Source organism: Macaca fascicularis, chromosome 1, assembly GCF_037993035.2.
Source record: "Macaca fascicularis isolate 582-1 chromosome 1, T2T-MFA8v1.1".
Classification (NCBI taxonomy): domain Eukaryota; kingdom Metazoa; phylum Chordata; class Mammalia; order Primates; family Cercopithecidae; genus Macaca; species Macaca fascicularis.
The window spans coordinates 12,427,379-12,440,989 of NC_088375.1; the positions used below are offsets into that span (position 1 = coordinate 12,427,379).

At 41.6% G+C, this 13,611-nt stretch overlaps 1 protein-coding gene across 2 annotated transcripts in view; it reads right to left on the reverse strand.

Annotated features, from left to right (window-relative positions):
* Positions 1 to 13,611, reverse strand: part of ACTN2 (actinin alpha 2) — a 75,082-nt gene that overhangs the window by 44,836 nt on the left and 16,635 nt on the right. For both annotated transcript variants that reach the window (XM_005539706.5, XM_005539707.5), the window contains exon 2: positions 143 to 257. In XM_005539706.5, the coding sequence (XP_005539763.1) occupies positions 143 to 257 (115 nt within the window). The remainder of the gene's footprint in view (positions 1 to 142; positions 258 to 13,611) is intronic.

Sequence of the window (13,611 nt, forward strand, 5' to 3'; positions counted from 1 at the left end):
CTTTGGAAAGGTTTTCTTTGGCAATAATACCATGTTCTTGCCCCGCCAAGTTCAAAGTGAACTTCTGATGTAATCATCTCTAAATAGTTGCTTACCTACTGATAACACATGAAAGCATAGGATTGGGATATATAACACCAACCTGAGATGACTTCCAAAAGCAGCATGAGCTTAAGGCCATTCCTGAAGTCTTCTTCAATGTTCTCAATTTGGGTGCCGGCTTTCCTTAAGTGGGAGTTACACCAGGCAGTGAAGGTCTGCAAAGAAAACCAAACACGATTTAGCGCAAGCCCATCGGATTTCAGATCCCTTCCTCACAGACAACACTTCACACCTTACGCGTTCTTGGGAATCTACAAGGCTGGGGCTGCTTGGGCTTCTAGAGGATGGAGAATTTGATGGAAAGAACTGGAAACCCAAAAGAACGATTTTAGTAAATTTTCCACTTTAGAGACAAAAAGTCTCTTAATGGATATTCCAACCTGAAGAATTTTTGCCTTCCATTTAAAAAGACACCACATTTATACCTGTATCTTCACCTTTTGAAAACCTTTTACTTTGTAGAAAAGATAGATTAAATTAAGATGTGCTTATTTTTTGCTCACAAATGCAAAATACGCTTGCTTGCAGCAGAATAGATGAATAACAGTGTTTTGTTTTGGAGACAGGGTCATCCAGCTCTGTCACCCAGTTTGGAGTATAATGGTATGATCACGGCTCACTGCAGCCTCGACCTCCCAGGCTCAATTGATCCTCCTGCCTCAGTCCCCTAAGTAGCTGGGACTATAGGCATGCACCACTACACCCAGCTAATTTTTTTTTTTTTAGAGATGAGGTCTTGCTATGTTGCCCAGGCTGGTCTCAAACTCCTAGACTCAAGCAATCCTCTTGCCTCAGCCTCCCAAAGTGCTGGGATTACAGGCATGAGCCACCGTGCCCAGTCTAAATAATGTTTACAGAAAGTTCAAAGGCCAGGCGTGGTGACTCACACCTGTAATCCCAGCACTTTGGGAGGCTGAGGCAGGCAGATCAGTTGAGGTCAGGAGTTTGAGACCAACCTGGCCAACATGGTAAAACCCCGTCTCTACTAAAAATACAAAAATTAGCTGGGTGTGGTAGCATGTGCCTATAGTCCCAGCTACTCAGGAGGCTGAGGCTGCAGTGAGCCAAGATCATACCACTGCACTCCAGCCTGGGTGACAGAGTGAAACTCTGTCTCAAAAAAAAAAAAAAAAAAAAATGTTCAAAATGTCTTGCTTTAGAGGAGACGGTGGGTGATATTGTATAGCAGAAAGAAGAGAGAAGGAACCCATAACCAATAATAGCCTACAACTAGTTTATCTTGGGTGAACAACAGTTTTAAGCTACTAATTAAACCAATTAAACAAATTTGCAGTGTAGTCAATCATTGAAAAAATAATAACAATAACCTCCTACAAGCATGTTCCAAGCACTGGACTAGATCCTGGATCTCAAAGGTGACTATATTCAACCCTGCCTTTGGAAGGGATCACAGTCCAGTCATATTAGCAAATTACTGGGGCAAATCTTCAGCTGAAAATGGACCACATATGAAGTGACATCCAAAGTCATTCTGTTTATTTTTCCAGCTTCTTTTAACTTGGCTTCCACTTGTGCCCTATTTCCTGCCAAAACCAGATTAGAAATGTTTCTGGCAGCTGCTGGCTAAGCATGCAAACTGTCCCCTCGTCCCACAACAGCTGCTGGGCTTGAGAACAAAGTGCCTGGCACATCAAACTGGGGAGTAGGGGACACACAAACAGGGTTTGTGTTCAAGATGAAAAAGTCAACCTATCAAAAACAGACTGCTTCCAAGCCAGATACAGAAAGACCAAGTGTCCATAAAAATGATTTTCCTGGGTAATAAAGAGGATTTTCAAATCTGACTAATAGTCCCTCCTTTCAAGAAGGAGGTGACAGCATTTAATTCAAGGACAAAAAAAAAAAAAAAAAAAGGGATTTTTTGGATTTACAGTAATAAATTTTACCCTGAGAGCCTAAACTAACAATTCTTTCTAAGTTTTAGTCAGATCTAAACAGAAAAGATACTCTAAGCCATACACTCTATTTTTATTTATTTATTTATTGAGATGGAGTCTTGCTTATCTCCCAGGCTGGAGTACAGTGGCGTGATCTTGGCTCACTGCAACCTCTGCCTCCCAGGTTCAAGTGATTCTCCTGCCTCAACCACCCTAGTAGCTAGGAATACAGGTGTCTGCCACCACACCTAGCTAATTTTTGTATTTTTAGTAGAGATGGGGTTTTGCCATGTTGGCCAGACTGGTCTTGAACTCCTGACTTCAGGTGATCCGCCTGCCTTGGCCTCTCAAAGTGCTGGGATTACAGGCGTGAGCCACCACGCCCAGTCTTAAGTCATGTACATTAGATCTATACCCAATCAATGTGGTAGCTCCTAGCCACAAGTAGCCACTTAAACTTAGACTAATGAAAATCAAATTTAAAAATTAGCTCCTCAGTTGCACAGGTCATCTTTTAAGTGATCAGAAGCCACATGTGGCTAGTAGTATTGGATGGTGCAAATATACAACATTCCTATCATCACAGAAAATTCTATTGGACAACACTATAGATAATTAAGTTTTGTTTTTTGAAGGTAAGATTATGATAAAAATTCATTACTTATTTTTTAACATATTAATTTTATGTATTTACTTTTTGAGTGAGTAATACATTTCCTTGGTTCAAAAGTCAAGTGGTACAAATGGTTTTCAAAAAAAAATCCATTCTCTCACCTTTGTTCCCTGGCTACCCAATGCCCTACCCCATAAAGAATGGAGCTATCAGTCTCTTGTATATTCCTTCAGTGGTATCTGTGTTTACATAAACACACAGACATACATGTCTTGTTTTTCCTTTGGTCCCTTTAACACACACCATAGGATATACATTGTTCTATACTTTGCTTGGCACAATGGCTCACGCCTGTAATCCCAGCACTTTGGGAGGCCAAAGTGGGTGGATCACTTGAGATCAGGACTGCGAGACCGGCCTGACCAACATGGTGAAACCCTGTCTCTCCTAAAAATACAAAATTAGCTGGACATGGTGTCGCACACCTGTAATCTCAGCTACTTGGGAGGTTGAGGCAGAAGAACTGCTTGAACCCGGGAGGTGGAGGTTGCAGTGAGCCGAGATCACACCATTGCACTCCAGCCAGGGAAACAAGAGTGAAGCTCCATCTCAAAGGAAAAAAAAAAAAACAAAAACAAGCAAACAAACAATATATATAACCCAGAGATCATTCCATATCAGTATAAGTTATTTGTTTTTATGGCTGTATAGTATTCCACTGTAGTGTATAAACCATATTTTATGTAACTAGCTCCCTATGAATGAACATTTGGGTTGTTTCCAGACAATTAAGTTATTACAGTAAAATACACCCCAGGCCCTATCTTCAGCAAGTACAATTACTTTAAAACAATTTTTAAAACTGATAATATTAAGACTACTCATATACCAGAGTTTTTGGGAAAGGCACAAAAGAATAGTAGGTTGTTAAAAAAAAAAAAAAGCAACTGATGGAGAGAACATATAATGATATAAACATTTATAAAGTTTTAAAAATTTAAATTCTACTTAAAAGTGGGCAAATATTGCTGGTGCACGTCATCATACCTTGTCTGTTATTTAAGTGTCTTCATAATACAGGTATCAGAAGCACTTCTGGATATATCCCTAAAAGCTGCTCACAAAATCCCAAGCTTCCTGACCCCACACCGCAGGAAGTCGTTTGAAACTACCTGCTTTGTTTGTTTGATTGTTTGTTTGTTTGTTTCTGTAAAGAGATAAGAAGGTCTCGCTCTGTCACCCAGGCTGGAGTGCAGTGGTGCAATCACAGATCACTGCAGCTTTGAACTCCTGGGCTCAGCGATCCCCCACCTCAGCCTCCCGAGGTGATACTACCTTTTTATAGCTATACATACAAAGAAGGTAATTTGCCATAGGTAATTATCCACTTGTACAAATCCAGAGAAGGTCCATTTATTTAGTTGAGTTAAGCCTAATGAAGTTTCCCTATCTTCTCATAAGAGCCAAGAAAGGTGGTGAGTAACTTAAATGCAGAAAAAAGACTCCAGCTGTTCTGTGGTAATAGCTTAAAAAGAGGCCAGTGCCTCTGAAAAGGAATTTTAAGCTTTATTAGAATGTTGAATTTGTATTGTATTTCCTGTTTTAATTACCAATGCCTAGGGAGACTGTTCCTATGAACCGCCTATCACCCCTGTTTCTGTGAAAAGTCTGTTAATCATGGAGAAGATAAAAACAACAGTAGCAACAAAACCCCACACATTTGACCCGAAGACTTCTGTGTGAACTTTCTTGTTGTTTGTATTGCAACATGCATCTTTAGGGTTCTTGAAAACTAAACTTTGGAGAACTCAAGTGGGAATGAAAGTGGCTCCACACCATTCTGGAGGCAGGCTCCTCGGTTTAAAAAAGATTACCAAGCCGTATGTCCTTTCTTAAGGGAAATGGTGCTTTATTCAATCAGACACAGACCATCGAGGAAAGAAGCCAGTGTCTCCCCAACTTGTAGCTCAATCCAGAAGCTGCCCTGGCACATGCAGATTCCTCCAACCTCCTCTCCTGTTTTCAACTCAAACCCTCCTCTACCTCCCTCCTGAACCAACAGCTTATTCCCTGTTTCTCTGCACCTAGCCATAAATATAAACACTTCCAGCATCCCAAAAGTAGGCACATAAAAAGTTTTAGAGCCACAAAAAAGAAGACCGAGATGGGAAACCATAAAACCATCTATCCCCAGAAAGACAAGACAGATGTTTCTAGTCCTGGCCGGGTACAGAGGCTCACACCTGTAATTCCAGCATTTTGGGAGGCCGAGGCAGGGTGGATCACTTGAGGTCAGTTGTTCAAGACCAGCCTGACCAACATGGTGAAACCTCATCTCTACTAAAAATATAAAAACTTAGCCTGGCATGGTGGTGCATGCCTGTAATCTCAGCTACTCAGGAGACTGAGGCAAGAATCTCTTGAACCCGGGAGGCAGAGGTTGCAGTGAGCCAAGATGGTGCCACTGCACTCCAGCTTAGGCAACAGAGTGAGCCTCTGTCTCAAAAAAATAAAAAGACATGTTTCTAGTCCTTACCACCCACCACAGAAGTTAAGACAAAGCTAAGGGAAACAATGTTCAACAGTGTTCTATAGATGGAAATGCGGTGGAAGACAGTCTCACTATGTATATTCCTTAGACAGCTGGAACAAATATTAGGATCTCTTTCCTAAACACAAAGAATTGTAACCAGTGAGTCCCTGGCCAGGGTGGGCAGTCTGTGGGTGCAGATGCTCTCTACTGGCTATACAGGCCCTCCCTGGATGCACATGGAAACTCTCCTGTACACCGTGTTCCTGTGCCTTGGAGTCGTACGGATGCTTTCATGTGTAAGGACTGAAGGATTCTCAAATGATCAGCAGTCTCTGCCTCCATTATATTCCTGAACATGATTTAGAACAGCGGTCCCCAACCTTTTTTGGCACCAGGGACCAGTTTCGTGGAAGACAGTTTTTCCACGGATGTTGGGGTAGGGAAGGGGGATGGTTTCAGGCTGAAACTGTTCCACCTCCGATCATCAGGCATTCCATTCTCATAAGGAGTGCACAACCTAGATTTCTGGCACGCACAGTTCACAGTAGGGTTTGAACTCCTATGAGAATCTGATGCCGCCGCTGATCTGACAGGAGGCAGAGCTCAGGTGGTAATGTGGGCCATGGGGAACAGCTGTAAATACCGATGAAGCTTCTGCTCACTTGCTCATCCGTTGCTTAACTCCTGCTGTGCAGCCTGGTTCCTAACAGGTCACAAACCAGTGCCAGTCCACAGTCCGGAGGTTGGGAGCCCCTGATCTGGAGACCCAGAGGATGTTCCTCAACCTCCAAAACATGGTGGTTGAGTAAATATCAGTTGAAGGGGTTTTCCGGGAGCATTTGCTAGCTACAATTGTCACTCCCATTCACTGGTGGAAGACGCTATTGCATCTTTCTTGGAGGACTTGCTAGCAAAGTCCCTAATCCATGGGAACTACAAGAGTACTGCCTTTCTCAAAGCTAAATTATATAACAGGGCAATCAGCACAATGTGCTTAACGGCAAAAAGAAAATGTGCATGTCCTTACTGAATTGTTGAGACAAACCAGTGTTATTCAATCGCTATGCATTTGTATTTGATTTCTTTTTAAGTTGACGAAGCCTACAGTCACATCAACCTACATTCTCTAGGGTAAAGGCAGGAAAAGTCTTTTAATCAAAATGAGTGAAAAATGTGACTGTTTACATCATCCTCTTTGACTATACATGTGCACAATTTTACCTAGAAGAGATTATTACCTAGGTACACAGACGGGGACCTGAAAAATCAATCATGAGTCTGACATGGTTCCCTGAATATCAGTTCATTTCACTTTTCAGTGAATTATTAATTCTTTTAGCAATACGGTTCTAAGCCTGGGCTGGCTTCTGTAAAACTACGTGTTCAATCTTCATCATTCCATTTTCTCCAAACAAAAGTTTTGGCAACATATCTATCCATTTCCTTTATACTTCTTTAACCACCTTTTTCTTTAATAATAATTACACAAAATAATCATTTCAGATCCCATTTCCTAAAATGGAAACTCATCCCAGATGTAGAGTTTTCTGAATGAAATGAACGAGAATCTGCTGAGGACTGGGATATCCAGGCACAGCAGAAAACTCAGGGGTCAGCAAGTCTAAAGAACATGTAGCTTTTAAACCTACCAATCATAAGACAGCATTGTCTGTCAGGTGAAAAACGGTCTGGGGTGCTGCTGAGTGTTCTATGTTGAAGTTGCATATCATTTACTCTCCTCAGGGAGCTGAGACATCAAGAGGTCTACTCGGTCAATTCCAAGCCTCCCCCAACACTCATCACGACCTGCATCCTGTGGGGTAGGACAATCAAGCCCCAGCCACAGTGGCAGTGGTCCCCGAGACGGGGCACAGAGGACAGGCCGAGTCCGTTCCAGCCTGCAGTCATGGCTCAGAACTCGAATTGTATTTCTGACTCTGAAACCATGCAATTATTTGTCCTTCACATCCTGATGCTTTCTCAGCTATACATATACACATGGACAGTCACTGTCATGATCAGCTTTATGAAATAGTTCAAAAGATTACTGCAAGGAGAAGAAAGAGGCCGGCCAACACGACCTGTGTCACGATGGTTCGGAACACCCTCTCCTGTGAAACTACTGGAAACCACTGGAAGCCACAGCTCTATTAAACTGCTGTTCTAAAAAACGGTCCATTCATTTTTCTATTTACAGCAATCACTTTAATAGTGCTCTTTTCTACTTCACAAATTCCCAATTTGCCAAGATTACCTCTAATCGGTTTCCTGGTTCTTTTTAAATATTAGAAAAGTAAGGAGGCTCTAGAAAGCTGCATATGTTGTAAAAATCACCGACTGAAGTGGAAGAGGAAGGTCAAAATCGTCTCTCCGAAGTAAATGCAATTTCAGCTTTACCCTTAAGAAAGGAGGCTCTGCCCTCATAAAGAGTAGGTGGCCTAACCGTCTGTGACGGCAAAAAGTCCTGCAGTCTGCGCAGAGCAGAACAAACCGCTTCACTACAGGGCGTCTCAATCCGCCGGCCAGCCAGGCCCAAAAAGTCCACACATCACACAAACCGCACCGGATGCAGTAACATCTCAACCAACGAGCTGTCCCAGAATCACCAGCAGCAACCTCACATTTAAATGTTCAGTCACTCAACCGTCCTGAAAAACATTTAGAGAGTGTTGGCATCTACACTAAAATCAAGAAAGTCTGCGCTAACACCAAGGAAGCTCTCTAGATCCAGAAGCCACTCACAGTGGTGACCAGCCATTCCGCATAACCAAAACTGAATAATCATGACTTTGAAAATATTCCTCCAAATCTTCAACGTTGCCAAGTACTCAGATACATCTTTCAACCATCTACACGAAATTTTAAAAATTTAATCAAAGTAAGGATTATGTAAATGAATGTGTTAATCCCAAGGATTTTGCTTGTGCTACAATCAATTATCAGGATGTCCTAGAAGTCCATTTGGGGCCTTAATGTTCTCATAACTTATATAACTAGGCATCTAACTACGCAGCAGCCCATTTATTCTCTGCCCACGAATCTCTGCTTGGTCTCCAAGGTCCTGTTAGATAACATGGTATGCAACAGCTCAGTTCAGCAATCCCTAAAAAACACAGCCCTTAAATCTGAACCCTGGCTTCGTGACCAGCTTACTGTCTAGTGTGGGCAAGTCGGCTCGTCTCTCTGCGGCTAGTTCCCTCCTCCAAGAAATGCACTATGATGGCTGGGCGCGGTGGCTCACGCCTGTAATCCCAGTACTTTGGGAGGCCGAGGCAGGCGGATCACGAGGTCTAGGAGTTTGAGACCAGCCTGGCTAACATGGTGACACCCCGTCTCTACTAAAAATACAAAAATTAGCCGAGTGTGGTGGTTCCCACCTGTAGTCCCAGCTACTCGGGAGGCTGAGGCAGAAGAACTGCTTGAACCCAGGAAGCTGAGGTTGCAGTGAGCCGAGATGGCGCCACTGCACTCCAGCCTGGGTGACAGAGTGAGACTCCGTCTCAAAAAGAAAAAAAAAGAAATGCACTATGAATCTAACTCAACTAGTTTGCTGTGAGGTATGATGGATTATAAGAGACTAGGAAATATAAAAGAGACTAGAAATACAAAAGAAGAGCAATCAGTGACGGCAATTCCAAGAAACTTGGGCGGTGCTGAGGGGTTTAAACTGAAAGAGAATTAAATCATTCTAAAATCTTACTCAGGTAGGGTGAGATTGCTCAGAAAAATAAAGACAGCCTATAGTCACGATTTATTCCTACTTGAACACAGGAGATATTCCGCCTCCAACAGCTAAGGAGAATCATGCTGTTGCTTAGCACAATTCATAGCATGTTGTTACAGACAGAAAAGGGGTGCAAGAAGGTCTGTGATCTAAGAATCCAGAACCCTGCCAATTCTTCATCTTTTCCAGATTCATCACAAGTATTCATACTCCTGCTGGAGAACAAAGAGCATCATTAACATATCTTCATTTCCTCTGGTTAGAAAGTGTTCAGAACATCCGTTTTTACCTATAGGGGGCAAAAATATTGCCCATGTAATTGAAATAAACTTATTATTAAGGGACAATTAAAATATTGGGTGACATTTGAATCACGATTTGGTTCATAATACACCAGGTCCAAAGAGCCTTAACATTAACTCTTGTAAAAAGGCAAAATCCGTTTCTTTCCACTGCAAAAGGAAGACCCACAGCTGGTTTCCCAAGCTGTTACATGTCTGTATGCATACATATTACTAATCAAAAAACTCAACACAAGGTAGTCCCTAATCCTGCCTTATTCACCTCTGTCATCACTCAGAAAACCCAGCACCCAGCAGGTGCACCTGCATTCGCGCACACAGAGCTTGTACCTGTTAAAGTTTCAATACTTCCAAGTTTAAACTGTGATGATCTCAGTTATAAATAAAGTGGAACTTCAACAGTATGAAAAGGCTGCTTTTATTAGGTTGGTGCAAAAGTAATTGCAGTTTTTACCGTCAAAAGTAGTGAGTAAAATAATAGCTTGAGTTCTAGGTACACTGATATAGACACTGACATACACCCAAAGACAAGGTAAGAGAAAGACAGAGGGGCAGCCTTTTGTTCTGTTGATTCTCCCCGACAAACTCTGCCTGTATGCATGATTCAGAGTCTCTTTCTACCCAATGCCGTTGTATATCTAATGATCTCAAATTAAAGGGTAGGAAAGCTCACAAACAACTCCAGCATTTTCCAAGGTACCGTGACCACCACCATTTGAACATTCTAAGAAATGCTGGTGAAAGTGACACACAGAGAAGCAGGAATCTTTGTTTTGTGCTCTGGACAGTGCCTAGAACACAGTGGCATTCAATAACTATTGGTTGAATAAGATCTCATTTGTCAGACTTTCTGGAATCAATCAAAGAGGATAAAAGTCAATTTTTCTTTTTTAATAAAAAGAAACCTGAGAAGCTAAAAATGTGTATCTGCTCAAGTTCCAGGTTTTTAACATTTGTTATTATCATGTCAAACTTAACTACAGAATCCTTAAATGTTAAGAAAGATTCTATAATCTTGCCAAGAAAAAAAAAGAAAAAGAAAATACCTTGCAAAAATAACAGGCAACCTCACAGCTGAGGGTATCTAAAAATAGAACCAGGCTAATGGATGACACTTTAAGTGGAGAGGTTAAAGATGGTTCTCCCAGCACTTGAAAAGACTGTCTTATCCAGCTCTGGTTTTAATCAAATTCTGCACCGCAAATTTCAGGCTTCCACCACCAGGCTCACAAGACTGATTTCCATTTAGTCCATGGGCTGTTCAAAACACAGAAAGAAAGGCACTAAGCTCTGAGACTGTGTAACAGGTAACACTCTTTTCAGGGTTTTCGACAAAGCCAAACTAGCCCCGACTAATACTGGTTTGAGGAATGACCTCTCCGATGTATGGAATCACCCCTGTAACTTCCAGAAAGGATGGAAACTACGGAATTTGGAAAGGTGAAATGCCTGACAAGGCTGCTTTATACAGGGAAAAATCTATGCTCCAATGGGAAACTTGTGCATTGTCCATAAGCAGCCCTTCTAGGCTTTTCTACAAATCTATAGGTCACAGATAACTGACAGCAATGCAAAATAATTCTGTCTACAGACATTCAAATAAATCAGAGGAGCACTCCTCCTCCTCCCACAGAAAGTAGAGCCCCTCCATGTACACATTCATTTCATTCCCGCTCCACAAATGTGTCTTATTCTTTGGATGCTCTTTTGGACTGGCTGTAATGGCTTACCAGTTTTCTCACTAATGAGTTAAAGAACATCTTTAAATATTCATCTTTATATCTGTATGAGAGTCATGACTCTACTTTTATTTGAGAATTGTATTTTAATACCTTTTGGGTCTTTCTTCTAAGAAGAGTCCAACATTCCAATAAGCTAAAATATTCATTTTTCTGATATAAATTTTATTGGCTTCTGTGATATATATATATATTTATACAAACGGGTGTATATATATGGTGTGTGTGTATATATATGGTGTATATTATATATATATACACCATAAAAAATATATATATATGTTTTATCTATTGTTCCTGGCTCATAACTCTCATAGTTACAGTCTTTGCTGTCATGCTAGGGTGGCTCCGGCCTCAGGAGCAGGCTTTCCCTGGAGGGACTCCAATTTTCCCTTGCCTTTCTGGCTTGGAGCCCGTAAAGAAATGATCTGACCTACCTTATCTAACTGTAGGTCATAAGACCCTCATTTCAGAAGGAGTCCTGCCACAAACCTGAGAGAAAGGAAGGCTGCACAGAGAGGCTAAGAAGAGTCTAAACAGACAGGCTTTGCTGGGTTTTCCCACTCAGCCTATTAGTATTAGATCACAGCCTTTTTGTCCAGTCACATTCCTCCATGGTTGTCCAAGCTTCAATTATGCCTATCCAATGAGGTCTCCTTCAAAAGCCCAAGAGGATGGAGTTTGGAGAGCTTCCAGGTAACTGAACAGGTAGAGGTTCCTGGAGGGTGACCTGCTGGGGAGGGCATAAAAGCTCTGCACCCCTTCCCCCATACCTCACCCTATGCTTCTCCTCATCAGTATCCTTTTAAATCTCCTTTATCATAAGCCAGTAAATATAAGTACCTGTTTCCTTGAGTTCTGTGAGCTGCTCTAGCAAACTGATCAAACCCAAAGAGGCATGACAACCCCAATTTTAAGTTGATTGGTCATTATTCTAGAGGCTTGGACTTGAGATGGTGTCTGAAGGGGGGCAGCCTTGTGGGACTGAGCCCTCAACCTGTGGGATCTGATGCTATCACCAAACCGACAGAGTCAGAATCAAATACACTGGAGGACACCCAGCTGGTGAACGGATTGCCTGCCTGGTGCACAGGGTCGTGGAAAGCGGGAGAAGACCACAGACATTTGGTCACAGAATTCTTCTGGGTTGACTGTTGTGGTGTGAGAAGAGAAAAAACAGTTGAGTTTTTTCCACACTCAACTTCCATGAAGACAAAGAGTGATTAATACACAAGAATGATGCACAGAACTGAAGTCCCTCATATGCTGATCTCAAATTACAGTATGCTTCCCTTGGCCTGTGAAACTAACGTCTGTCTTAAGTTGAAGCTTATACGTTCCCTTTCCACATCAAATTCTACATTTAAAACTCCGTATGTGTCCTCATGTTCCCTCTTATCCTGATCACCATAAATAATACTAAATTTGGGTTGAATTATTTAGCATTTTTTCTGTTTCATAAAGATCTTACATTTATCAAGAAGCTAAAGTATTTCCATCTGTTAATTTCCTTCCTGCTTAAGAGAATTTCCTACATTTGATTACCATTTGCAGGAGTCCTTAATACTCAGTCTCCTAATTCTGATTTTTCAGCTGCAATTACTTATCTCTACTTCTCTTTAATCCTCAAATCAGACTGAAGCAACCTAACAAGGTCACCAAACATTTGGAGCTGTGGATTCCCGAAGCTAGTCTGCAATTCAATCTAGCTCTACGTTAATTCCAAGGGATCTTTTAAAATTCTTGAAACAAGATTTTAATTATTTAAAAAAAAAAAAAAAGAGCATCCTCTCTCCTAAATGAGGGTTAGCAAATGATCCTGATGAAACCCTCCCCCCATCTTTTAACTGTTAAATTCAAGAGTTAAGACTAGAAATATGAAGATTCTTCCCAAACTATTTTAGGGCTGGAAGCATATGTTAAACCAACCAAATCAAATTATCTTTAGAATCAAAGTCTAAGTTATGTTTGCTCTAAAAGGCAGAAAAAAAAAAAACAAAAACTAGTAGGCCCAAAGGACCACATGAAAGCTATTGGTGCCTGGTCATCTGAGCTTCAAGATTTTCTAAGCCAGGAGCCTGACTTAGCCACTAGCTCAATGTTGTGTGGGGTCACACCTGCCTCCCCCAGGCTGGCACAAACTACGTGGAGAATTCCTTTGAGGACTTTCCGGTAAGTAACCATATTAAGGCTCCCAACAAACAGCCTTACATCTGATTGATCCTGAGCTATGCTTCTCAAAATAACTTGTTCCCTTGGAGCCTGGGTAATTATGTGCAAGATGTGGCTCTGTGACAGGGCAGACCCAACTGTTGCTCAGTTTTAGGCAGCAGCAGCAGCATTTATTGTACTTTTCTCATTCTCTTCTTAAGGATGAATTCAAGCCAAAAGAAAAGCACACTGATGATTCTGCCCTCAACCCATCCGGCAACTGGGGAAGCAGCTTGTACTACACAGACAGCAAAATAAATATTCTTTAATTTAAGTTCACCATACTGCTACTATTTTCAGGGACCCAAATAAATGGCTGCCTACACACAGAGATGCAAGCATTCATTTAGAATGAAACAGCTCTCTGTAATACACCCTATTCTCTGCATCGCTGTCCCAGACCAGAGAACAATTCTAAGTAAGGAACAGCCCACAGTCAGGTACATCTATAGCTTTCCCCTACATATGGGGAAAACTCTGATTAACATA